General features: G+C 38.5%; 1 protein-coding gene across 1 annotated transcript; it reads right to left on the bottom strand.

The window, feature by feature from the left end:
• LOC127634969 (activated CDC42 kinase 1-like) lies at nucleotides 1-27,962 on the bottom strand. Its single transcript, XM_052114750.1, has 17 exons — nucleotides 27,806-27,962; nucleotides 27,149-27,281; nucleotides 14,721-14,898; nucleotides 8,660-8,730; nucleotides 7,099-7,326; nucleotides 6,861-7,013; nucleotides 6,073-6,350; nucleotides 5,867-5,993; nucleotides 5,627-5,773; nucleotides 5,374-5,468; nucleotides 4,920-5,114; nucleotides 4,627-4,718; nucleotides 3,806-3,850; nucleotides 2,298-3,694; nucleotides 2,091-2,186; nucleotides 1,676-1,803; nucleotides 1-1,593 (listed from the first exon to the last, which is right to left on the bottom strand). The coding sequence occupies exons 3-17, from the start codon at nucleotides 14,881-14,883 to the stop codon at nucleotides 1,587-1,589; spliced, it is 3,222 nt and encodes a 1,073-aa protein (XP_051970710.1). The 5' UTR covers nucleotides 14,884-14,898; nucleotides 27,149-27,281; nucleotides 27,806-27,962; the 3' UTR covers nucleotides 1-1,586.

Below are 27,962 nucleotides of genomic sequence, written 5' to 3'. Positions count from 1 at the left end.
TTACAAAAATACAGATAAATAATTATACAATACACATTTATAAAGCTTTTTCAATAATTATAATAATAATATTAATTATTATTCTGCCAACCACTTCAGAAAGAGTAGAATGCAACCTACATGACGTGAGCACTGACACAGGCTATAATTCAAAAAATGTATTGCAACTAAATTTGCATAAATATACACAAAACCAGAAAGAACAACTGTAATACTGAGCAGCTAAACAAAGAAGCACATAAAATGACTAAGCACACAAACACAGAGCAGAAGTCTTAAAGTGCTGAGCCAGATGTCTGCGTGTGATTGATTCAAAGTTTGTGACATACAGTATATTAGAGAACTATAATTGACAAAGAGTAGCAAACTTTGAACTTAGAGAAGATTGAAGAACACAAAAAGCTGTAATTCATTTCTAGTCATTTATCAAATTTATGTAACAAACTATCTACTTTTCACACAAATACTAATTGCATTTCCTTTGATATGAACCTGAGCAAACCGCGAAGCGCGTAATGGAGTTTGGAGTATTCAGTGAGTCCAGTGTTCACTTATTAGGTAAACCCCATGTTCTTCATTCAAAATGGTAGCCTAAGCAGCAACAGTGTAAACCACAACCACCAAACAAATCGAATTACAAAACGTGACTGATGTCTTTGGTGGTCCTGTGATCAACCACATGAGAATGAAGAGGACCAACAAAACTAAGAACGAAATTAATTGTTGCCTAATAAATACGTGGCACATTAAAAAATATATTTATTCTAACACCACTCAAAAGACCACTAAGGATAAATACAATCTAGCTTTTGTTAAATTAGCGACAACAAAGTCTGTGAGTTGCATGCAACAAGTTAATAGGAGGACAAGAGAATAAGGGTCTATAAAATTAATCAAATCAAATGTTTCTCGTGCCAGTACAGTCATGGGCATAGCAACCACTATAACACTGGAGGGACATGTACCACCACTTTAAGATTTTTAAGCCCCTCCTCCCCCTCCCTTACCATTTCTCATGCCAGGGTTAGGGATTGGTATGCACCAGTTTGGCATATCCTACAATGACTAGTACCTACTTACCAATGTCTACCTTTCAGCAAAGCAGTTAGGCAAACATCATATAACATAATTAATATTCATGACAAAAACAGACAAGTTTTATATTGTACCTCCACAACACTTGAGATCATTCTTACACTCCTGAATAAAATATTCTGAAACATTTCACAGACTGAATGTAAATTCAAACTAGAGTGTATTGTAAAGTCACCTCAATAAAAACAGACATTTATCTAATTATTAAATGAAAAAACTTAATAAATAATCAGCAGGACATATAAAACAAAATCTGATGTACACTGTTCCTTAGTTTTCTGTGCACTATTGTTTTACATTGCACTATTGAAATTCAAGTACAGGTGAGTTTTGCATGATTTGTCTTGCATTAATTATAAACAGTAAAGCAATGAAAATTCAAATGACCTGCAACTACCTATGACTGGTCCAGAATCAGTGGGCTGCAGTTGACACTTAAATCTCATTGACTGCAATGGAATGGAGAACATCTTGGTTCACGCCTTCAGCTGTTAGAACCTGATGAAAAACAGAGAGAAATCAGTGTGATCTGCACTTGGATAGCCAGGAATATAAAAAATTAAAAATAATTAAATTTTACCTAGGTCTAGATGAACCATAGGAGTCTAACATTTGGGTACTGGCCTGCTCCAGATTCCAGCAACATCTCTCCAGAACTTCAAGACATTCGGGCCGAGCCTTCAGACCCAGTCGGAACAACTGCTCCACCTACATAAGTAATAAGTAAGTAGCATAGAGTAATCTACTGTATAGTGATAGACTGATTTTGCACGGCCAGCCGATTAACAGATTTGTCAATTTCAACTCTGCCAACAGAACTGTCAACAGATAATAAACATTTTTATGTTTTTAAATGTTTTAAAGCAACATTGAGTACATATTGTGTAAAATATGTAATGTTTACATATTTTATGTAAAATACATAAAAAACATTGAATCAATTTTGCATATGCCTCTTGTGACAAAACGCAAATAAAGCACCCAGACTCTAGTACCTTTAGGTATTTTATGGCCCCCTGAATGTTCCAGCTGTGAGTCTGAAGGGCTGTTTGACACTCCTCTACAGTCACTCCATGTACTGCCTCCTGCACCTACAGAGACAGAATCCAACCAATCAGCCATCTTGGAATACCACAACATCATAGAGCAGACAATGGTTATGTCGTTTAATTATCTTCCAAAATACGTTGCTGTAAACTCACTTGTTGTACTGTTTCTCGGTTGTACAGACTGGATTGCGTAGCTGTCTCAGCCTGCGAGGTGCTGTTCGGCCAAGCCAGACTATAGGAGCTCCCACTGTTACTGGTGTGCCCGGGGGAAACGCTGGGCTTGTTGACTTGCTGTTGAACCATAGGCCTCACAGTGGCCATATTTGTAGTTCTTTTCTCATCATTTCCCTCCTTGTCATTCAAGAACCTGTCATACCTGTCCAAGTAGGCAGGTTTCTCTGGTAGCAGGTAATAATGAGTACTGCTGGCCTTTACACCACCATACACGATAGGCAAGATGCAGGGACTCTTGGACTGGGTCTGCCCCACTTCAGTAGAGCCATACGGAGAACTACTCTTCAAACTGATGGTGGTGGATGTGGAAGTGGTCATGGAGGAGGTCGTGGAGGAGCTGGATGGTGCAGAAGAATATGATGATGGCGAGAGGCAGGATCCCAAAGACCCAACGCAGCAGAGATTAGATCTTTGTTGAGGGGAGCCTCCCTGCGGTACCATGGGACTCGGGGCCCGGGAGCTGGGCTGAGATAACGCATGATCCCTTGGGGGTATCTGAGGTGGACAACAGCTGTCATCTTCACGGTCTCCAAGGGACAGTCTGCTATTGTATATTCCTGCACGCCTTGAGGGCCGCATGGGTGGAATGGGGATTCTGGGGGGTATCTGAGGCTTGTCCTCATAGGAGGAGGGCAGGATTATCTGGCGGTGTGGGGTAAGGGCTGAAGGAATGGGTGAAGAGGGGAGGGAACGTCCTGTTGGAGGGACTCGAAGCTTCACCATAACCTCCCTCTGTAGATCTTTGAAGATGTCTGTAGATTGTGAAAATGAGTGGCTCTCCTCAGATTGTTTGGATGGTAGAAAGAGATTGTCCTCTATGCTGTGCTTACCATCGGTTTTGGTTTCTTCTTCTGATGGCTGTGTTTGTTCAGATCCAGTGTCTTCCTGCACCGTTGATGCGTTAATGGAGCTCACCTCTATGTCCTCCTGCTCCACACATTCAACAGCCACCTCGTCGTAAGTCGGAAGAGGAGGCAGGGGCCGTATGTCCCAATCCAGTACTGGAGTAGGGTGCATGGGGTTGGGCAGAGCACGATTGGGGCTCTGTGGTGGCACCATGTCCAGGAGGGATGTGGTGGAGGACAAGGGCGGTTTCGGCATGCTGGGATTGGGTGTCTCTGTAATGGGGGATGGTGAAGCAGAGCTGAAACTGTCGTCTCCAAAGTCAATGAGGGAGACTTCGCTAAGGCGGTCGCTCGGGCTGGTGCTTTCCCAAGGGCGGAGGCGCAAACCCAGGTATGTAGGTGTCTTAAGAGAAAACGTCTTCACACCAGTGACTATTAGATCATCGTCAAGCACAGAATCGTAGAATGGTTCTGGGAAAGAAAAGAAAAAGCAATCAGGCCAAATTGGCAAGACTTTAGGAAAAATGCAGAACCAGTGTCAGTTTGTGCAGTGACACTGAGAAGAAAAGACATGGAGCTTACTTTTAAGAAGAACTGCTGGCTTAGGAGGCCTAGGAGGAGGTTGTTCTGACACCACAGTTTAAACGAATAAGAAACGGAAAGGGGAAAAAAATGGAGAGTAAAGAGAGAATATGAGAAATATAAAGGAGAGCATAATTTTTTATAAAAAAATGCTTAAATATGCTTTTGTAATATTTGTTTATAATACACATGGTGATCAAGCACATTCTTTTCTTTCTACTCTTTTGTGTAAATACTGGATATAGTCATTCTTGCCATTTATTTCCTTTCATATATAATAATTCTGCATAGTAATTTATCATGAATTATAAAATATGTCCTTCCAATTGTAGGTCATAAGACTCTTGAGGCCAAAGTATACTCCGGGGGTGCGTGTTGCGGATTACTCATACAGTATGTGCGATGCAAATTCACCGCGTGCCGCCTAGATTTCCTTGACTCGCTCACGCAGTCCTTAGCTGTGCGATTCATCAGAAAAGTATCGGGGTCAGAAAAGTATTCTCAGAAAGGCAACACAGTCGGCCAGGCACAAGCTGATATTGCTGTATACTGATTGATATTAATTTATTTTAATGTTTGCATAACACCCGCCTCAATTCAGTGAGTTTTCACACCTGAATGTGTCTCATAGTACTCAAACTTACTTTAGTTAGGACATGCTGAGATTTAAATGAATATTCTATTATAATGGATATTCCGAATTAGGTTTTTACATGACACGGAATTCATATCAGAATATTAATCTGAGTTTTCATGTGCAGGTAAACACAGTCCTTGGTGACAACAAGAGTCCAGGTCAATATGATCAAGTGGTCACTTACTTTTTGCCCGGTTTGGTAATTTAGTGGGCTTCGCAGCACTTGAGTCCAGCCCAAGAACATCTGGGGGATCCATGGGATTTCCAAGGTACAAACTGAACATAGAACACATGGGCTGTTGTAAATAAGTTAGCCCACCTCCATATACTGTATGTTTTTCAAATAAGGTCTCATAAAATAATACTTTGCTGCTCTCTAGTGGTGAACAGAAGTAAAGTTGTCTCATTGTGATCAATAAGAAAAACCCACATATTCTATTAACAAAAGACCAGCCTTGCACAGTCGTAGTATCTTACTCATCGATCTTGTCAGGTGTGCCCCAGCTACGGTGTGGGTCTGTGTCCCCATGGCCTGTGTGGATGAAACTGTGTTTAAGGGGTCGGCTGATGTCGTGAGCAGACAAGCCAGCAACAGAGGTCACCACATTCCTAGGGAACTGTCCCACCTTCAGAGTCTGTCTGTTCTGACCCCTCCACCAGTAGTTCTCTGCTCTGCAGCACAGAGAAAATACTTTAATATTAACAGATTCAAAGAATCTGAATAAATATACACAGAGTAACAAAATGTATTTGATTTGTTACTAATAATACATTTTTCAGAAACATTGTGAGTGGTGCTTGCCCATGCAAAACTCGTTGCCATGATGCTAGGGTGTTGTGGGTGGTTGTAAGGGCATTGCTTTATGAAAGCAAGGGTGTTGTGAGTGGTTAATGACAAAAATACAAAGTTCTAGTTTGATTAAATTCTTACCTGCCCTCTATGATGGTGATGATGTCATTAGTATGAATTTTAAGTTTGTCTGGCTCGTCAAAGTCCTGCAGTGCCCTCATGTCTGTGGGCATTGTCTACAAGCAATTTTAAAACACCCTCATTAATTAAAACAACCTGTTATTATACTGACCTACCTGGTGTACATGCATTACTGTAATCCAAAGACTTGTACACAAGGAAAATGTATGTAATGAATACCCCTCTACTGTTCTACTGTCATCTAAGACCTTACCTCCACTAGGAAGTCCCTGAGGGACACAAATGTGGGTCTGTCCTCAGGTTTAGGTGACCAGCACTGCAGCACAACATTATAAATGTCCTGTGGACAGTCCTCTGGTTTGATAAGCCTCTCTCCCTCCCTATCGATCTTATGGAGAATCTATATAGAAGTAAACACACAAAAAAAAAATGTATGCCATCTTTCCTCATGTAGCTATTTAAAGTGTTTAGGCTCGGGTGTTTGTGTGTATACCTGGCTGCCATTGAGCCCAACCCATGGTTCCTGCCCGTGAGTGAACATTTCCCACAATGTTACTCCAAACATCCAAGTATCACTGGCATGAGAGAAGGTACGTGTCTTCAAGCTCTCGGGAGCGCACCTGCAAAACATTGAGGATATCAACATGGCCCAGTGGAGGGAAAGAAGCAAAAAGGAGTAATGAAAATCCAGTTCCTCACCAGGCAAAAGGGACTTTGTGGTGCTCCTGCATTACATAATGATCATCGTTCTTAGGCAGGGCCCTCATAAGGCCAAAGTCACCGATCTTGATAAGGTCATTGGAGGCTAAGAGGATGTTGCGTGCTGCCAGATCTCTGTGGATGAATCGTCTGGATTCGAGGTAAGCCATGCCACAGGCGATCTGAAACGCGTAGTGGCACAGCACTGATATCAAAATATGACCCTGCCGCTTCCTCAGGCGGTCCAACAGAGCACCCAATGGGGCAAGCTCTGTCACCTGAAATACAAATAAGGAAAAACAAACTATGTACAAAGAGCTGTAAGAATCTTTACACATTGAGTTCACACTGTCAAAGTGACCGGAAGTCATTCAATTTCAATGAGAGCTGGCGAGCTAAGGCATAATGAGCTTCAAGCAACAATATTGAGCAGTGTTCACCTTTATGCAAATGAATGCAGTCACTACCAATGGGAGTGCAGAAAATGGAGCTCATGTGATCCACATTTGTGACACTGTTGGATATCACAAAAAGGAAAGCCTACTAGTAACTCGCAGTACAGCGAGTTAATCAGTTAGCGTGATTAAATGCCCCTTATCCTCATAGATTCTCTTGTGGGAAAACATATATGGTACACTTAGAAGATCATTTTTTTAGTTTGGTAAGGGTTTGTTTCAATTTGATTTGGTTCAGCTTACTTCAGTTTCAATAGAGGTATATGAGAATAAAGTTATGTTAAAAAAAACAAATTGTGTGCCATTTTCAGTAATTCAATTCTCCTTTCTCACCATTTTCATGGGGTGTGTGAGGACCACACCATACAGACGAATGAGATTCTGGTGGTCCAGGGAGTGCATGGCGTTCACTTCCCTTATGAAGTCATCCAGACCTTCACCTTGCTCCAACAGATCTGACTTCAGGCACTTCACAGCCACATTGAGCTACAGCAAAGGAAGAAAAACTCTTATAATAATTTGTGAATATATAGCCATCATCATTTCTGGTCAATTTCTATTAACCCCTTACCACTCTTCCTGAGGGAGCCTGCCATTCTCCACGTTTCACCACTCCGAAGGAGCCATCTCCCAGTTTCTCGAACAGGGTGAGGTCTCTGTCGCTGATAAGGCAAGTGAGATCTGCTGGCTGGCCGTCTGGCTGGGTCGATGAGGGGGATGCACTGCGGAATGCCACTGGGGTCTGGGAATCTGAGTCAGGCCGCTTCCCAGTGAACACCTGCTGGCCCAAGCACAAAGACTACAGCTGAGGGTGATTTCACCTGCCTCTGCCTTAAACATACAATAGCTAATCATTCAGTATGTCATCCATATACCTGGCAGACATCTGTAAAATACTACACAGTATGAAACCTAAATGCATCAATGCCATTATTCAAAAATAGACAGTATTCATTTTCAAAACAGTCAAACTTTAATGAATGTTATTAACATTGTAGAAGTAAACTGACACCCATAAGAAAATAAACAAATCATTATTGATATCTCTTAAATATCTCAGCTGTTTCTCCTAGATGGCAATATAGTTAAATGGCTTTTTCTAAAGTCTTCAGATTTTCTCCAGAGAAAAAGACCTCAGTAATTTTATATGCCTCATTTATAGTTTCAGAAGAGATCTCAACAAGTCTGCAATCAAAAGTCAGAAATGTAAATATGCACTCAAACATAATCAAATTATCTAAGCTATGCAAACAACATTAATATCATAGCTTTATTTTCTTACTTAAAGGGATAGTTCACCCAAAAATGAAAATTCTCTCCTCATTTACTCACCCTCATGCTATCCCAGATATGCTTGACTTTCTTTCTTCATCAAAACACAAATTAAGATTTTTAGAAAAATATCTCGGCCCTGTTGGTCCATACAATGCAAGTGAATGGTGGCCAGAACACAGAAGGTCCAAAAATGAAATAAAGGATGCATAATATAATCCATATGACTCCAGTTGTTTAATCCATATCTTCTGAAGCTAAATGACAGGTGTGGTTGAGAAACAGATAAATATTTATAAATAAATATGATAAAAAAGTCCCTTTTACCATAAATCTCAAACTTTGACCAGCCCCAAGAAGATGGCTGAATGTGAAAGTAATTTCAACACCAGAATGGGGAACTGAAAGTGAAAGTGTAGATTTATAGTTAAAAAATGACTTTAATATTGATCTGTTTCTCACCCACTCCTATCATATCACTTCAGAAGACATGTATTTAACCACTGGAGTCATAAGGATTACTTTTATACTGCCTTTTGGAACTTCAAAGTTCTGGAAACCATTCACTTGCATTGTCAGGACCAACAGAGTTTAAATATTCTTTTGAAATTCTTTGTTTGAGTTTTCTGAAGAACATACACATGGGGTGGTATGAGGGTGAGTAAATGATGAGAGAATTTTTATTTTGGGGTGAACTAACCCTTTAATGCCAACTGTTGCGTCTATTTGTATTTTTCCATAGGAAGTTTAAGAGAAACATTGAGAAACTTGTTTCCATCACAGTCTCATGTTGTATGAATGAGCAACCTCTGAGCAATAAATCTTCTGCTTTGTGTAGACCTGCAGGATCCACATCATACCTTGCTCATCCATGACTTGCGTTTACACATGGCCCTTCTCCTTTTCACTGCCTCCCACAGCCGCCTCTGACCTGCAAAAGCAGAAACAGATGAGATCATCAGATCTGTCGAACAATTCAATGTAAATAAAAGTGGTCATGTGACGCCATGCGAGGTGCGGACGTGTAAAAGGTGAGCTCTCTGCACTTTTTTGTGTCATAAACTGGTGAGATTCGATACACCCTGCTACATATCTGTTCTTTGAAGTTAACATGGCAAAGAATTCTAAAATTCACTTACTTTTGACATGTTTTCTTTATTTCTGGCTCAATTAAGAGCAGAAATTCAGGGGCAAAGGTTGATTTTGGCTAATATTTATGCACTCAATCAATCAATCAATGTTTATTTATATAACACATTTAAAAACAACCGAAGTTGAACAAAGTGCTGCACAATATATAAAAAGACAACAAAACCAAGACATGTGATGACAATATACTTACAAAGAAAAATGTTCAACGACTGTAAAAAGCCAAGGAAAATAGATATGTTTTAAGTTTAGTTTAAAAGCCAAGATAGTTGAGGCAGTTCTAATATGTGTCGGAAGACTGTTTCATAGCTTAGGTCCAACAACAGCAAAGGCACGATCACCACTATTCTTAAGTGTAGACCAGGGAACACAAAGCAATTCAGATTCACCAGATCTAAGAGATCTCGATGAAGTGTAAGGGTGCAGCAAGTCCGATACATACTGTGGCGTCTGGTTATGGACATAATACAAACCAAATTTTTCTGGAAGCCAGTGCAATGAAATGAAGACTTGGGGATGGAGTTTTTTTTTATTTTTTTTTATTGATTTCAAAGAAAATAACACAACAGAGAAAAACACAGATTCACAACTAATCAACATTTAACTTTTAACCCTCACTAATATCCTCCCCAAACACCAACTCCAAAGAACACCACTGTGGTCACATAAAATAATACACACACAAAGAAATGTCAATAATTTTTTTATATATATAATAAACATGCATAATAAAACTAAACTTCTCTCTCCTCATCCCTTCACTGAGAGTCCCCCAAAACCGCCAAATACCTATCCCACATCCTGAAAAACAAGTCCCCCAAGCCCAGCAACCTACCATCTCCTCAAAAGCCACTACCCTCCCCATCTCCGCACACCACTCCGGAAATGGTGGTGCTCCCTCCGACTTCCAACCCCTTAAAATAATATGTCTGCCAATAATCATGCTAGACAGAACTCAATTATATATATATATTTTTGTCCCCCAAATTTATAACTGCCCCATCACCAAAATACAAAGTATGGGGGAAAGTAAAATTTGAGTGCCCAAAACGTCACACAAATAATTCTGAACCTTTAACCCAAGCTCTTGGATATTAACACATCCCCAAAAGACATGGGTTGTGTCTCCAACTTCTGATTTGCATTACCAGCAGGTGGGTGTGTCTTTAAGACCAAGTTTATATAATCTAGAGGGGGTCCAATAAAATCTATGTAAAATCTATGTAAAAATTGCATAAAGCGAACCCATGCATCTCTAGATGCAGACTTGAAATGTTTTAGAATCCTAGTCCACACTCCTTCCTCAAATACTGAGTTCAAATCTTTCTCCCATAATCTCTTGATAGAAGTTAAAGCTCCATCCCCCAGACTCTGAATTAAAAGGGAGTAATACACTGATGCCTCATGACCTTTTCCAAAAGCAGTAATCACTTCTCCCAAAATATCTGCCACTTTAGGGGTGTGTGTGCTACTCCCAAAAAACAGTACAGAGCATGTGGCACAGCTGTAAATACCTATAAACCGGAGATCTGGGAATCCCAATATGATGACCCAAATTTTCAAAAGATCTCAACACTCCACTCTCATACATGTATCAACAAGTCCCCTTTCTGTTGGTCAGAGTGTAGTAACCCCCTCACAATCCACTCTGACCAACAGAAAGGGGACTTGTTGATACATAATTTAAGGTCCAGCATATGCTTGAGGCAACATTTAAATAAATTATCAATTAATAATTCTGTGGAGGTAAGGCATAGATCTTGTGGGGTCAGAGACGATTAATAAAATATCATCTGGGTAAAGCAGCTTATGTGCCAGACCTCCCGCAATCACTCCTAGAAATGGTGCCCCTATCAAGAATAAAATAATCTGAAATGAATACATTTGTTTGTACCACCGCTACTGGATGTCTACAAAGTAACTTAATCCATTAAATAAAGGTATTCCCGAAACTGTATATTTCCAACATCATCAAAAGATAATCCCATTCTACCATATCAAATGCCTTTTCGGCATCAAGTGAGGTGGCAGCAACCGGAGACTGTTCATTCACCACTGACCACATGATATTAATAAGATGCCTGATGTTATCAGAAGAGCTATGGCCCCGAATAAATCCAACTTGATCTATATGTATATGAGATGTCATAACTTTACTTAATTGGCTAGCCAAAATTTGTGACAAAATTTGAACGTCTAGCTGGATCAGGAAAATTGGATGGTAACTCTTACACTCACTTGGATCTTTGTCTTTTTTAAGCATCAGACTGATCCGGGCAGGTGTCATGGTTGGTGGAAGTTTTCCATTCTTTAATGATTCCATATAAACTTCTAACAAAAATGGAGCCAGTTCTGTAGCATAAGATCTAAAAAATTCAGCGGCAAAGCCATCTGACCCCAGAGCCTTGCCTGTAGGCAGGGCCTTAATTAACTCGTCAAGCTCCTCCAAGTTTATCTCAGAATCAAGATAATTTTTACTCAGCCGTCAGTTTAGGAAGATCTAAGGGTTCCACAAAGTTCCTAATATCTTTATCATTAGATGAAGATGTGGAACTATAAAGATCAAGATAGAATTCTTTAAAAGCATTATTAATATAAATGGCAGAGGTAAATATTTCACCACCATCATATTTTACTAAGGGAATGGTACAAAAAGACTCTCTCTGGTTTATATATCTAGCCAAAAGCTTCCCTGCTTTGTCCTCTGACTCAAAGTATGACTGTCTAGCCCGGAATAGCCAAAACTCCACCTGCCATGACAAAATAGTATTATATCTGTATTTCAATCAGGTAAATTCTTTGAGGCCATCAGACTATATTCGGTGCTTCAGCACGAGTTCTCGTGCTTTGGATTTTTTGATTAATGAGGCATATTGCATAATCCGATGCCTAAGAACTGCCTTAAGTGCCTCTCAAGCCAGGTCTACAGAGGATACTGAGGACCAGTTGGTCTCCATATAAACTGTGATTTAAGCCTTTATCATTTGTTAGAAATCAAGATTTGGTAAAAGGGATACATTAAAGTGCCAACTATATGATTTATTTTTCTCCATATGTGGCAACATCTCTAAACTCACCAGGGTGTGATCTGAGACTAAAATGTTTGCAATTGAGCAGTCAACAACAGATGAAATGAGGGACTTGGATATAAAACAAAATCTATTCTAGAATAAATCTTATGGACAAAAAAAGAAAACATGCCAGATGGGTTCAAAAGTCTACAAATATCTGTAAGACCAAGATTGTTACACATCCTGTGAAGCATCAATGTTGCTCTAGGGGCTTGCACACTTTTGCTTCACTATGATCAAGGACTGAGACCATCAATAGATTAAAGTCTTCTCCATATATTATATCACGAGGGGTGCTAGCAGCTTGCAACATCCCTTCAAGATCTATAAAAAAAGCCCTGATCATCAACGTTAGGTGCGTAAATATTAGCCAAAATGAACCTTTGCCTCTGATTTTCAGATAAAACAATAATTACTCTTCCTAATTTATCTTTAATCTGTTTGAGACATTTGAATTGAAGATGCTTACTTATCAATGTAATGACTCCCCTGCTCTTACTTGAGCCAGCACTAAAGAAAACATGTCCACCCCAATTTTTCAGCTTCCTGTGGGGAAAGATACATTTCTTGAAGAAACACAATATCATATTTATTACGTTTAAGAAAAGAAATAACCTTCCTTCTTTTTACTGGGTGCCCCAACCCATTCACATTCCATATGGAGAGAGACAATCCACTCATATTAATCTTTTGACATATTAGAAAAAAATCAATTGTGTGTCAAAAATAAAATTATTAGTACAACAATCAAAATCCTGCGCATCAATCACTCCAAACTCATGTACGCCTGCGAGAGTCCCAGCGACAACTTTGCCGTCGGATTGGTCAAGTCCAGTGATTCTATACAAATTTTGTGAAACAGAATTACACAACAAAAGATAATCTATAGAACAAGTGCCAGCCAATACGCCGAATAAACACAAAATATGTGTAGATTCATACACAAAACTGTCTAGAAGGTGCGATCCTTCACAAAACAAACTCCAGCCTGTAGCAGAACCAGCACAAAAAAAAATATAATTATAATAAAGCTGTTCAGTTTCCTCAGAGAGTCAAATAAGTGTTCAGTGAGCCGGCTGATTTTTAAGTGCGGCAAATGACAATCATTCCAATGTCCTGCAAAAAAAAAATTCCACGAAACACACACCACCCAATAGGAGGCATAAGCACAAAGATTGAACAGATTCATCCATAACTGTCCAAAAAGAGTGTTCTACCACAAAACAAACTCCAGCCACTAGGCAGAATCATCACAAAAAGAAACAAAAAAGGCACCCAGCATCCTCGGATGGCCAATGGCATGTTCAGTGAGTCAGTCCATTTGGAGGCACCTGAAAAACATACCATGACTTCTTCCGACAATCTTGTAACCAACTCAGAGAATTTTGTTTCCATCGCCGTAATCGATCAATGTATTACAGCGAGATCCTCCAAGTCAGCAACAACTTTCGTCTGCATCACAGGCATGTTGGACAGTTGACACTGGATTTCTCCCACCGCACCGTCCAAACTCTCCCTGGTCCCTGGTCTACAGATCCATCAGAGGTTTCAGCTTGAGCATGTAAGTGTCGTCTTAATATTTACAGAGCCTGAGGATTTTGATTTCTTTGCCATGTTGGCATGGTTTATCAAATCTCACTGGATTATAACATACAAATAATCAAAAACTAGCAAAGTGCTCAGAGCTCGTTATTCACATGACCACTCCTCGCAAGTCATCACGTGACTCCTGGGGGATGGAGCTTTATCTTCTATCAAGAGATTATGGGAGAAAGATTTAAACTTGGTATTGGACGAGGGAGAGTGGGCTAGGATTCTAAAAAATATCAGGTCTGCATCTAGAGATGAAAGGGTGCACCTTATGCAATTCAAGATTTTACACAGATTTTATTGGACTCCCTCTAGACTGTATGGGCTTGGTCTTCAAGACACACCCACCATGCTGGCGATGCCAATCAGAGGATGGAGACATAACCCATGTCTTTTGGGGGTGTGTTAAGATCCAGGAGTTCTGGTTGAAAGTTCAGAGTCTTGTCTGTGATGTATTGGGCACTCGGCTTTCATTTTGCCCCAGACTCTGTATTTTAGGGGATGAGGCGTTCATCGACATTAAGAAAAGGCACATAAAGAGTTGGCCTTTGAAGAAAGGTTGTATAGAAGGCTGGGCAATCAGGGGTTATTTGATAGGAAATGGGGTAGATATTTGGCCTTTTTGGAAGGCTTTCGGGGAGGGGAGAGGGATCTCCAGTTTTAAACATGTGTGTGCAACTTTATTTTATTTTTTAAAGTATACTTTTTATGTTTTTGTTTAGTTTTTTTATGTGTTTTGTGTTTTTTTTATGTTTCTAAATATTTATGAGCACTGGGGTGAGTGTGTGTGTTGGGGGGGAAGTTCAGGGGAAAGGGTTTAATTTTATATAATTTGATTCATTTTCTGTTGTGTTTAATTAATTTGTTGAATGGAATCAATACAAATTTTTATAATAATAAAAAAATAAAAAAAAAAATAAAAAAAAGTGGCTAGAAATCTCTCTGATGCATTATTTCTAAGATTACTTCATCTGACTCAGTGAATATGCTAAACTGGTGGAAGAACTGTCTTTGTCAGGGTGACTCACCTTTGACATTTCTATTAAATCACCCATACAAACCCTTAACACAAACCATCTCTTTGTTAACACCTAAATCACACCGGACTCACCTGGACGGCCCATTCCAATTTTCTCAAGGTCCTCATTTTTGACGTAGTCGAAGTGTGAGAGGCGTGTGACATTGAGGTCATCACGGATACGCAGAAAGTACTGCTGGAGCTGCACGTCTGTCAGCAGCTCTACAAGCCACTCCGTACCCTCATCAGACTGCATTTTTCCTCCGTCTGGCTGCGTAAACACACACACACACACACACACACACACACACCACTCATTACAGCAAAAATAGACTACACATAAAATACACAGCTGTATAAGGCAATCAAAGCTCTAGAAAAAACAAAACAGTAAACCTTGCCTTTTACCTCGTCTTTCACATTATATTGTCGTTGGTAGTCTGAGACACCCGCCATTTCAACATAAAAAGCGATGCTTTCAGTAAGCGTGTGTACGAGTATACCGCACTCCCTTGGGGAGTGTCCTGTTTTCACAGTAAACTGTCGAGTCTCTCCTCTAACATGTGAGATATTTTGGTTTGGTTTTTCCTCCCATCAGCAACTAGAAGAAACACTCTTTTGTAAGCTAAAGTTACAGAGAGAAGAAAGTGTGTAATTGAATTCCCCGGCCACACAAAAGTAGCAGTCTCATGTGAAACTGTGTGTCTTCTGTTGTTAAATCTCTGCCCAGCCATCAGAGAATTAGTGTGAAACATTATTCCCACCCTTTTGAATGAATGAATCGGTATACAGACTGTGCCTTAAATCCAGTTAATTGCAGTCCTCTACTGTCTTTCAGACAAAGTATGTCTACATACATCCTGTCTTCATCTCCTCAAGTCTTCAGTGGTTTGCTTCGCTTGCAAAGTCATTGTGAGCTGCAGTACGTGTGCGGCAATCCTCTCTCTCATTCAGGATCTATCTGGAATCCTCTGTTACAACAATATGTGTAAAAACTGAATCTGCACCAAGCACTCAACATCCCATTGTGAACGGACAGACAGACAGACAGACAGAAACCATAAAGTATGGGCAACAATTTACATTTATAATGAGTCTAAAAACACCATTGATTCTTTTTAAGAAATGTATGTTCGCTCTCTCACACACACACACACACACACACACTCTCTCTCTCTCTCACACACACACACACACACACACACACAAAGTTCTAAATAAGCACATGCTGACCCATTCGTTACTAATTAATTATGCAGCCTCCCATGTGAGTAAGACAGAAACAGACAGCTACAGAGCGAGAGAGAGAGAGAAAGTGGTGTGGAGAGAATGTGCTTATGTAAGTTTTCCAGACACCCTGAATAAAAACAGTTTTCCCACAGACACTTTAAAAACACTCAAATCAACAGAAACTCCTTGCCGAGTTTGATATGGGAGCATAGTGTAGCCATGACAATGACGCAGTTACCCTTGGCAACTGGAGCATGACTAAGAGAAACAGACAGTATGTTATCTCTTTACATCCTAGATTCCCTTAAGCACAGACTGGCATTAGGACTGTGACCGCAGAAAGCAGGGTGGGTGAAAAATATGTAAACGTTGAAACTCATAAGTTTCTACAGGCAAGAAATGCAACAAGACTGATATTAATCATGTAAGATAAAACAGAAAAATTACACACACCGATCAGCCACAACATTAAAACGACATGCCTAATATCGTGTAGATCCCCCACGTGCCACCAAAAGATCGCCAACCCACATCTCAAAATAGCATTCTGAGATGCTGTTCTTCTCAACACAATTGTACAGAGCAGTTATCTGAGTTACTATAGACTTTGTCAGTTCAAACTAGTCTGACCATTCTGTGTTGAATTCTCTCAGCAACAAGGTGTTTCCATGCACAGAGCTGCCACTCACTGGATGTTTTTTGTTTTTGCCACAAAGTAAACTCCCAGGAGATCAGCAGTTACAGAAATACTCAAACCAGCCCATCTGGCACCGACATTCATCCATGCAATTACCAGATGGGCTGGATTGAGTATTTCTGTAACTGCTGATCTCCTGACCTTCTTCACTGTGCATGAAGAAGGTCAGGAAACGCCTTGTTGATGAGAGAGGTCAACAGAGAATGCCCAGACTGGTTCTGTAGGAGCCATTTTATGGTAATGGTCCATACACCATTAGAACTCTACTGGGGTGGGTTGTTAATGGACCCTTGGAAGGAAACAGTGACCGCAGGTTTGAAGCTGGTAGCCCCTGTGTCACATTAACAGGATCTCTGTTGAAAAGCTAGAGAAATTGCTCCATAGTCAGTACAATCAGGATTTCAGTGAAAACACTTCCGATAAGGGAAAAATGTCCAGAGAAAAGCTTTGGTTTATGCAAATAATGAACAACTCCACTCAAACATTACAGTTTGAAGCTACCATTTCAAGCTAATGAAATCACACTGCTAAACACTGATCATCTTATCACTTATTTCTCTGGAAAAGATTGAAATTGCAGTTGCTTGGATTTTTAAGTTGAAGAAGATATTAAGTAAGCTATGTCTTAAAAGGAAGGAGATATTGGCTTTGGAAATGAATTGCAACTTTACCAAGTCTACCATGGATACACAAATGAATTCGTTCAAAGCAACTCTGGGTGGACAACATTTGTCTTTAGAAGACCTCTCTGAGGTGGAGAAGGTCATTGTTTGTCTCAGTCAACAACAACAGTTTCAAGATGAGATTGATGAACTTAAGCATGGTACTTGTGGAATTAAGAAGGAGAGCAGCCTATACAGATTGGACTTGCGGATAGAAGAAGACTCAGGAAGGCCACCATGCCTTTTGAAACCAAATATCCCATTATATAGTTCAAGGATCAGCATGTTTCACATCTCATACACTGTCATATTCATGAACAGTTGGGTCATTGTGGCAGGAATCATATACTTTCTAAACTCTGACAAACATACTGGATAACAAATTTCAAAACTGTTGAGGATAATATACACAAAAAAGCTAAAGGCTTATTTCCATTGTGGTCTTCTATGTTTCCAAAATAAATGTTTCCATTTATGGAGAGAAATAACCATCAAGTTCAGCATCAAACACTACATCAACTTTAAATTAATGATAAAAAAGCTTTTTTTTTAACATCCTTTCTAACTTCTTTCTGCTTTATACTTAAATTCTTAAAAAATAAATATTCCCCATTAAACTCTTAAATTACAAGGATAAATATCAGTACTTCCCTTGTAGAATGACTATTCACATCTCTCACAAGTATATAATACTCTGTCGGGTACCTTGGAACACTTTACTTTATTATTTTAAATGCCAACACCAGTTTAAGAAAAGTTCCCTAAAATGTTAATCGTTCAGATGCAACTGTGGATGTACTTTACATATAACCCTGCATAACTTATTCTGAGCAGTCTGCAATTTATTTTTTATTTGTTTTGTACTACCACTAAACCAAAATGTTGCAGCTTAATCATAGTGTGACTGCACTAATGCTCCAGCTAACATTTTTAATGTTTTTCTAATCATTTTAACCTATTACATATTTTTTTCTGTCAATTTATTATCTAATACACATCCCAGGTACTTAACTACTTGTTTAGGTGTAATGATCATATCTCCAACCTTTACCTCTAATCTGGTGCTTTTTTCAATTTAGCAGCTGAACCAAATAATATAGCTTCAGTTTTCCCCAAGTGTAAAGAAAGCTTATTATGAATAAACCATTTGGAGATCCTTTCATTCCCTCTACTTAACTCAGTTTCAATATTGTCTTTCCTATCATGAGAAAAAAATATTGCTGCATCATCTGCATATAAAAAATGTATTAGAACAGACTTTTTTGAATTTTTAAATCATTAATATACAAAATAAATAAATAAATTATAATGGACCTAAAACAATCCCCTGCGGAACTCCTCATGAAATGGGCAAACCATCAGAAAACATCCCATTTAAATCCACTATTTGAAACCTAATTACAAGGTAAGACTTGATCCATTCACACGCCTTATCACTTAACCCTAAAGCTTTTCATTTTTGAAGCAAAATTCTGTGATCAATTGTGTCGAATGCCTTTTGCAAATCCAGCAACACCATCCTGCTTAATTTACATTTATCCGTTTCTTTTCTTATATGATATGTTAGAAACAATATTGTTGTCTCTGTAGCGTGTATCCTCCTAAAACTGGACTGTAACTCATACAATATATTAAAATTAGAGATATAGACTTCAACCTACATCACTTTTGATAAAGCACTCAGTATTGAAACCTGACTATAATTATTACACTCTAACCTAATACCTTTCTTGAAAATGGGAATAACTCTTGCTTGTTTAAACCCCCGGAACCTTACCTTGTGTAATTTGGTTTATTATATGGTAATTTTACGAAACCCTGTCACTTTACTACTTTTGATTTCTCTTAACTTCTTATAAACATTACTCTCATTTACTTCAGTAAATGAAAAACCACCAGGAATAACACCAAATTTTGCATAATACTCCTTAACTAATTCATCATTAAAAATCCCAGTTTGTGGTGGCAGCTCGTTAACCAGTTGTTCAGCAACAGTAGTAAAAAAAAAACTATTAAAATAATCTACTTCCTTCTTCTGATAAGACACCAATCTTCCATCTTTGAGACTTATTCTACAACCTTTAACCTTGGTCTTTTTCCTTTACACTAAATCACTCAAAACTCTCCATAGTTTTTGAGTATCCCATTTCATTTCACTAATCTTTAAAAAAAAAGTCCTTAAAAAGTTTCCTTAGCCTCTTTTATGCTCTTACCTAATTTCTTTTAGATTTACATTGCTCAAATTTGTAATCATTTCTTTCCCTTTTAAATACCGTAAAACTATAATTACGTTCCTTAATTACCTTAAAAATATCTGTCACGATCCAAGTTTCAGTCCTTTGCTTGATTCTTATCTCTTTATAGGGTGCCACTTTATTCAATACTTTAAAAAAATGTCTCTTAAACCCATCCCAGTCCATCTTCACACTGCATCACCTCAGTCCAGTTGAGTTCTTAAATAAACACTTCTGGACTTATAATAAGAGATCTTATTTTTGCTGTATTATGATGCCTTATAGACTCTGTCCTTAATTTTCTAATTCAATAAACTATACAGTGATCACTAATACCTCCAAGCCTCCAAGACACCACTTCTACATATCTTAGAAGTATCCGATACAACATAACCTCAATAAAAGTTTTGGTTTTAAGAGTGATCCTAGTTGGGTCGAAAATGATCTCATTCAGTGTCTATGATTACAAAAATAACTTAAATCTTTACAAATATTTTTTTTTATTAAGTATTATTTTTTTGCATATTAGTATTTTGATCCACAAGAACTATTGACTCTTGACTTGTATTATAATTTGAACCCTTTAAAGGAGGGTTCCTCAATTCGTTTTCACCAAGGGCCAAATTCTGCCAACAATACAACGCCAAGGGCCACCGACCACAATGTTATGACCACAATGTTTGCTCTGCTATTATTATTATTATTATTATTGTTGTTGTTTTTGTTTTGTTAAAAGAGTCACAATATATATATTCTTGATTTTTTTAAACGTTTCAGTAGTCTTTTATTCAAACAATTATAAACATTTTTGTATTCAGATACAGAAAACTAAAGAACTAAAAGAAGAATATTAAAAACAAATGAACAAACAAAAACTCTGGATCTCCATGTCTGCCATGCGAGTCAACTGCTCCTGCTCACCTCCAGAGTGGATCTTTTCACTTTCCTTAATTGAAGATTCAATTATTAGCATTAATATTTTTATTGTTCTTACATAGATTTTATGGGGATCAAACCGTAACAGTATTAACTGACATGTACTCACCATTCAATGATAGAAGTGACAGTCTGAAGCAATAACTCTGATGTTGGGGCTATATTCTGTTGTAGTAATCCTGAGACACTGATCAAGATGCACACTGGATATTCTGTTTCTATCCTGGTTCTTAATGATATTCATTATAGAAAACGATGACTCACAGATGTAAGTGGAGGGGAAAATTGAAAGTATTGGTATTGAATTTAGCTTGAGAAACCAATTTTGTCCAAAAGTCGATCACACTAGCCTTCTTGTGTTACTCTCTGAGCAAATCAGACTTTGACATTTCCAAAATATCCAGCTTCAAAGATGCTTCATCTAAGGATAAAACCAGGAGTTTGGCCTCAGCAGTCCATTGACCATCTGCTGGGACAGAAAATGGCTGTCTTAGAAAGAGAAGTAGTTCAGTATTAACTGGCATGGAGTGGTGGTGGTGTAGTGGTCTAAAGCACATAACTGGTAATCTGGTAACTGGTAACCAGAAGGTCGCTGGTTCGATCCCCACAGCCACCACCATTGTGTCCTTGAGCAAGGCACTTAACTCCAGGTTGCTCCCGGGGGGATTGTCCCTGTAATAAGGGCTCTGTAAGTCGCTTTGGATAAAAGCATCTGCCAAATGCATAAATGTAAATGTAAATGTAAAGTTCACTTGACAGGTTAAAGCTCTCATATCACTACTTGAAATTCTCTGCCAGTCTCGTCACAAAGTCACACTTTAGCGGGTCCTCTCGCATCTGGTGTTTCCCGCAATTCTGTTGCAAATGCGGAAAGTGTAGCTTTCTCCCTTGAAGATCCCATTCAAAAAGTGTCAGCTTTAAATGAAAAGCTTCAACAGCTTCATACATGTCTGCAATGGTGTGGTTATTGCCTTGCATTTGCAAATTAAGCTGATTTAGGTGAGACATGGTATCGCAGAAAAAAATGCACGTATGCCATCTCTGTGCTGTCTTTAAAAATCTCTCTGCCTTTTGGCTTTGAAGGCTGCTTAAAAATGAACAAAGTTTCTCACACTCTCTCCAGCACACGGCCCTTGCTCAGCCATCGGACATCATTGTGCAGCAAAAGATCATGCCATTCTGCGGACATTTTCTCCAGCAAGGCTCGGAAAAGTTGCAATGTTGCAGACCAGAACTCACACAAATAAAGTTTACCAGCCTCATCACAGTATCCATTGTCTCTTTCATTTTTCCAGACAGTTTAGCGCATAACACAGATTTATGAATGTAAAGGGGTTAAGATGAGCAAGGAGGAGATGAGAACCGGCTTGACAATATAAATAATATTTACTGAAGAACTGAACCAAAAAGACACAAACACCACAGGTGTCGGATAGGTGCCCGTTAATCTCTCTCTCTGTCGCACTGCCGTCTCCGGTCAGCCTTTATCCCTCTCGGAGGCTTAATTAGCCTGATAAGGCTAATCCGCCCTCCACCCTTCCACACTGAATTATGCAGCGAAATGCTATGAGTGTTGGGTTAACAGCAGCTAGCCTGCTTATCAGGCCTCTGTGATGTCCAACCATTGACAGAGCCCTATCAGTGACAACTGACACAACTTTGCTTAAATCCAATCCATTCTTTTCAAAGAACTGCATCAGTTCATTAAAAATGATTTCTCCGCTTGTGTGCCCCTGTATGGACAGCAAACAAAGCAGCTCTTCACGGACGAACACTGACAGCTGTTCAATGTCGGTTCAGTCGCAAGATGAGTCTATCGCAAATTACTTGACATTTGGTTGTTTTTTGTCATCGTGATTTAAAACTTCCTCCACCATTTCAATTGCACAGGTTTTAATTAATTCTGCATCCGTGAATGCTTTGTGGCCTTTGCCAGGTTCAAAGCCACACGTAAGGATGCTGCGGTGGCATTCTCCTATTATGGATGTGATTTTGTGAATAACAGCAACTGATTGCTTGTAAGCTGCCACCAATTGTGTTACCTTCTGTTTGCGGCTCTCAGAATGTTCTGGATAATTGCAGTTAAAATTGCTGTGCAATGCATTGAAATGGTGTTTGATGTTATCAGCTTTACAGACCGCCACGGCCTGGGTGCATAACAAACACGTTGGCTTTGCGTTGTGGTGGTCAGGCAAAATAAAACAAAATTGTTCAGTCCATTCACATTTGCATCATCTATTTTCCATGTCCACTTTTCTTTTCTTCACACTCGTCATGTTTTCGCTGTCAGACGTTGATGTTACCTTGACAACACTATTTGAAAGTGGGGCCAAACATTTTTCTCTCGTGGGCTGGATGTGGCCCGCGGGCAGCCTATTGAGGAACACTGCTTTAAAGGTTCTCTTTTAAAGAAACCATTTAAAGTGCAAGAAAAATAATTTCCAAATGTGCTCTCTAAAGATGCAATAGAGGGAAGACAGGTGAGCAAAAGATGTCAGACCTTCCTCTTGAAAGGATTACACCTGATCATCCACCTTTTGCAAATGTTGGAGTGGATTACTTTGGTCCTATCGAAGTTAAAAGAGGATGTGGTACCGTAAAACGATATGGACTGATTTTGACTTGTATGGCAAGTAGAGCAGTGCACTTGGAAGTAGCTTACTCCTTAGACATGATGGATGTATAAATGTTTAAAGAAGGTTCATTTCCTGAAGAGATCAAGTAGTTTACATTTGATCAGACAATGGAACAAATTTCATTGTCGCCAATAGGGAGTTGAAAGTGGCGTTTTAATCCACCTGCCATTATGGAGGTGCATGGGAACGCATCTTTTGCATGTTGAGAAACATTCTTTGTTCTGTACTTTGCCAACAAATTTTGGATGATGAATCATTCCATACCATTCTGTGTGAAGTTGAATCCATTTTAAATGACCATCCCATTACAAAGCTATGCAATGATCCCGAGTCCCTTACTCCTAATAATCTTCTTCTCATGAAAGGCAAGCCTGCTTCACCACCTGGTCTTTTTAAAAACACAGATTTATACGTGAAAAGGAGATAGAAGCAAGTCCAATTTATTACCCATCTCTTTTGGAAAACGTGGGTGTGAAAGTATCTACCCCTTCTACAAAAAGTTTTATTCCTGGGGACACTGTACTTTTACAGGATCATACTGCACCTCGTAGCTCATGGCAACTAGGTTGAGTACTGGAAACTTTTCCAGATGATTAAGTAAAAGCAGTGTTCTGAAACGGCCTGTAGGAAAGCTTTGTCTCTTGTTCGAGGCCACAGAATAATATGGATTGTTGTCTAATCTTTAAGAATGCAACAGTAACAATGATTATGGATTTTGGGACCAAATGCATAATGTTGTTTTAATATAAGCACAATTTGTCATGGCTCTTTATGTATATGTTTCTTGTAATTGTTATGTCATTCTGTCATAATCAGTAGCGGTTTTAACCACTACGCAAACCATTTCGGACATCGGGGGGGGCTCCTCAAAAAATGCTTGAGGGGTGACATTTTGTTCTGGGTACATGCGTGAATACGCTGTTGTCAGCTCTCTTGGAGCGTTTCACGTTAGAAGCCACTGGGGTCGGGACAGTTGAGACATTATTAAGAAGTAAATAATTGTTGGGTTATAAAATAAATAAATAACAGATTCCAAAATGTTACTGGGTGAAGTAGTAGGTTTTGCACACCCTGTTCAAAACATTTTTTGAATAAATGTATGTAGGTAAATATTGCTTTTTTTTATTACTGTATTGTGGAAAAACTGGAAAACGTGAATTAATTATCTTGAACTAGATTTTTATTTCATTAAACATTTGAATATACTTGGCTACAATGGTTGATAGGATGAATTTAAAATTATGATTTAAAATTAGTTGTATGTAATTTAAGCAAAGATTTTCAAAATGGGGCCCCAGCTTGGTCAGTTGCTTGGGCCTCAGAAATCGTAAACCCGCACTTGGTCATAATCAATTAAGGGGCTGTGTGTACAATAGGTGCAATTTTACTGATATATTTCAATTGGAATTTTTTTGTTGTCCACTGGGTAGCATTGTAGATAAATGGTAGCACTTGGGTAATGATATTCAGATGTGTTGGTGGTACACAGAGAAGCATAACGTTTTTGACCATGAAGCTTGAGTGTATAACGGGAACTTGAACGTGCAATGTGCACCTTATAATATGATTATGTTCGAATCTACTATGTCTGCAACATGTCGATGGTATGTGTACGTTATGTTTCATCGACATGGAATATGGAAATGAGGAAATTAAACAGAGATGATGTTTTATCCCTTTGGAATATAATAAAGAAAGACATTGTTTTATAGTTATACTCTGGATGCATGGACATCACAGTGTGACATCACAATGTGGAGGAAGTATAGAGAACAGTAGTTCTGGCAGCTTAGTATCAACAAATGCTCTTTTTGCAGAGAGGAAGAAGGTTTTCAGTTATGAAACTTACAGTATATTTTCATAGTACAGTGACCACTTATATGTCAAAAGGACAATTTGACTCCTCATGTCATGACCCTTTTAATTCAGCGCATCCTATGTTTAACCCTTGTGCATCCTTGGCTTTTTCAGTTTTGTTTTTTTGATAACTTTGTGTTAATGCTAACTGCATAAAATTTTCCACAGGTGTGAATTTTTATTGGAATTTTAATATTTCACCCTATTTTCTTGAAAAAAATATTTTTTGCACTAGTTACACAAAATACTCCCTCTTAGCGTCGTTTTGGACAAAAATGGCACATTGAAACCCATTAAAACTGCGATTTTTAATCCCAGTGCCATTTAACTATAAAATTATGCAATCTTGTTTAACATGCTTTCATTATGTTGGCAAGGCTTCAAAATTTACATTTTAAATATTTTTTATCAGATCGTGCCATTTTTTCAGGTTTGGCATATCATCGCTTTTGTTGTTGTTTTCTGCTGTTTTTGGCTTATGCATATTATAGAGCCAATTAGATACATTATGAATATATAATTGTGTGAGTGTGTTGGTATGGATTTCAGAGTGTGGTTTGTATGTGTCTGAGGCTCTAATAATAAAAATAAAAAAAATTCTGTTTAGCATTTATTAAATTGAAAATAATTATAATTATTATATTTTTTATAAAAAAACAACAGTGGCATTATGTAAACAAACCGGCGTTTAAAGTGTTAAAATTCTGAAAATAAATGAATGTTTGGTAACTATGATTAGAACTGATTCTGGTTAAAATATAAGTCAGTGAAAGTAGAAAAAAATATTATTTTATAATATTTTTATAATACTTTTTTGCCATGGCCATTTTTGTCCATTATGGACCTAAGTGGTAGCTTTTTTTTAAATCTGATACTGCATAAGCATCAAAATGAATGTTGTTGTTAAAGTGTTAAAATTCTGAAAATAAATGAATGTTTGGTAACTATGATTAGAACTGATTCTGGTTAAAATATAAGTCAGTGAAAGTAGAAAAAAATATTATTCTATAATATGTTTATGACACTTTTTTGCCATGGCCATTTTTGTCCATTATGGACCTAAGTGGTAGCTTTTTTTTAAAATCTGATACTGCATAAAAAATATGAAAGCATCAAAATGAATGTTGTTGTTAATCATTGACATATCCGAGGCTCTAATAATCAAAGAAAAAAAATTCTGCTTAGCATCTATTAAATTGAAAATAATTACTATTTTTAATTTTTTCCTAAAAAAAACAACAGTGGCATTATGTAAACAAACCAGCGTTTAAAGGGTTAAAAAATGAATGAATGTTTGGTCATTATGATTACAGCTGATGCTGGTTAAAAAAATTATGTCAGTGAAAGTGGAAAAAAATATAAATCTATAATATTTTTATGACAGTTTTTGGACATGGCCATTTTTGTCCATAATGAACCTATGTGTAACTTTTTTTAATTGATGCACAAGGGTTAACCATCCTAGAGTCCACCCAGCCAGGCATTTACTGTACTAATTCAAGGATTCATGGTGTAGTTGTTTATGACGAGTTTACACTACACGATTTTAGGCCTGATTTTCACTCGCCGACAATTTTGTGGAGATCGCCGACAAAAGACCGATATCATAGGCAAATCAGAGCTCACTCCCGAGAGCAATGATCGCAATGTATGAATAATCAAAGACACGATCTGAGAGAAGCGCAGACGCATCGCCGATATCAGCGAGATATCTAGCATTTTAAATATCTGGGGACCTGTCTGCGACTCCAAATCGCGCAATGTGAAATGAGTTTTGACTGAATACAACTGCAGCATTGATCTACAGCCAATGAGAGAGCAAGAAACGAGGCACGGAAAGTTTCAGTGGGAGGAGTCCTGATGTACCTGCAACAGAACATTAACTAGCATGGCTGCAGTATAAAGAAAATATCATTGGACTGAAGAAAAGGAGGAAAAATTAGTGGAACATCGGCAGGAGCTATTCTGAAATGCATAACATATGATCACACATTTGTTTTCATATGTCGTATCACTTCTCGTGTATACTCTGTTGTGAAACGTAATTTGGAGTCTAGGCAGAGTCGTCTGGGATTCGTCAATAGTGAAATTATTTGTAATGTGTTCACCCGTCACCGATTCCTCGTCTAATTTGAAAACTCTTCAACTTCCATGACAAGACAGACAGTTGTGTAATATGAATGGTACCACAATCCGACGTCTTTGAAAGTCATGTAGTGTGTAGGAGGCATAAGTGACAGGTTGTGATGATACCTAGAGGTAGTCTTACCAAGCTTTGGGGTCAGTCCTGAGGTCTGCAGAAATTGCCCACTGAATTCAAGCTGTCAGGGACGGTCCACCAATGTCCAGAGTTTGACAGCTCCATGACAGGCAAATATGAGGCAAATCAAGGCTCCTTCTGTCTAATAAGCAAACAGATTTAGGTTACAAAAACAAAGATGAGATAGGTCACAAAGGGTTTGTGCGCTTTTAAAGTACTGTTTCAGTGTGTCGTGACAATACAAAAATATTCTATATGCAAAATATAGGCTAAATTATTTTTAGCAAAACAGGACCATGACATGAAAGGTTTCGTCACCTTAATGATTTATTATAAAGTGATTTCGGAATATTTCGCTTGATTCACAGAGGGAAAATACCAACAGAATTTTTTTTAAACGAAGTGAGCCTAACTAGAATGCAAAAGCGTGTTCCGAGTCACCTCATGCCCACAAATACTGTCTAGGTAGGCAACGCACTAGGATTTGAGGCACGGCCACTACATAATATTCAGATACAGAAAGTCGAATTTGAATAACAAGTAAGCGACATCAAAATACAGTTAAGCGGTTAAGCAAATAGGAATTAAAGGCCTGCGTTATCCATAGTGATTACTGGTCGTGATGCAGTCTTTAGGGTGGACAATACAGCGCAGCGCGGACGTTACCTGCATTGATTCCAACCATCTAGTGCAGTGGTCCGATCTCACAATCATGTAGTTTCTGGTCATATATATTTAAAAGCAAACAAGACTCTAAAACGAGTCACTTGGAAGTCATATGGCTGTTTTAAACAAAGAGAATGAGCTGATAAGAGGCCGTTCA

This window comes from Xyrauchen texanus, chromosome 42, assembly GCF_025860055.1.
Source record: "Xyrauchen texanus isolate HMW12.3.18 chromosome 42, RBS_HiC_50CHRs, whole genome shotgun sequence".
NCBI lineage: Eukaryota > Metazoa > Chordata > Actinopteri > Cypriniformes > Catostomidae > Xyrauchen > Xyrauchen texanus.
The sequence above is the reverse complement of the archived record's forward strand: the minus strand, read 5'-3'. Positions and strand labels throughout refer to the sequence as shown.

Bases quoted from the DNA above. Each gene is read 5' to 3' on its own strand.
- LOC127634969 (XM_052114750.1), bottom strand. From the start codon at position 14,883: ATGCAGTCTGATGAGGGTACGGAGTGGCTTGTAGAGCTGCTGACAGAC. The intron at 8,731-14,720 runs GTGAGTCCGGTG...CTGCTTTTGCAG, and splicing joins AATTGGAATGGGCCGTCCAG to GTCAGAGGCGGCTGTGGGAG. The intron at 2,187-2,297 runs GTGAGTTTACAG...CTGTCTCTGTAG, and splicing joins ACCGAGAAACAGTACAACAA to GTGCAGGAGGCAGTACATGG.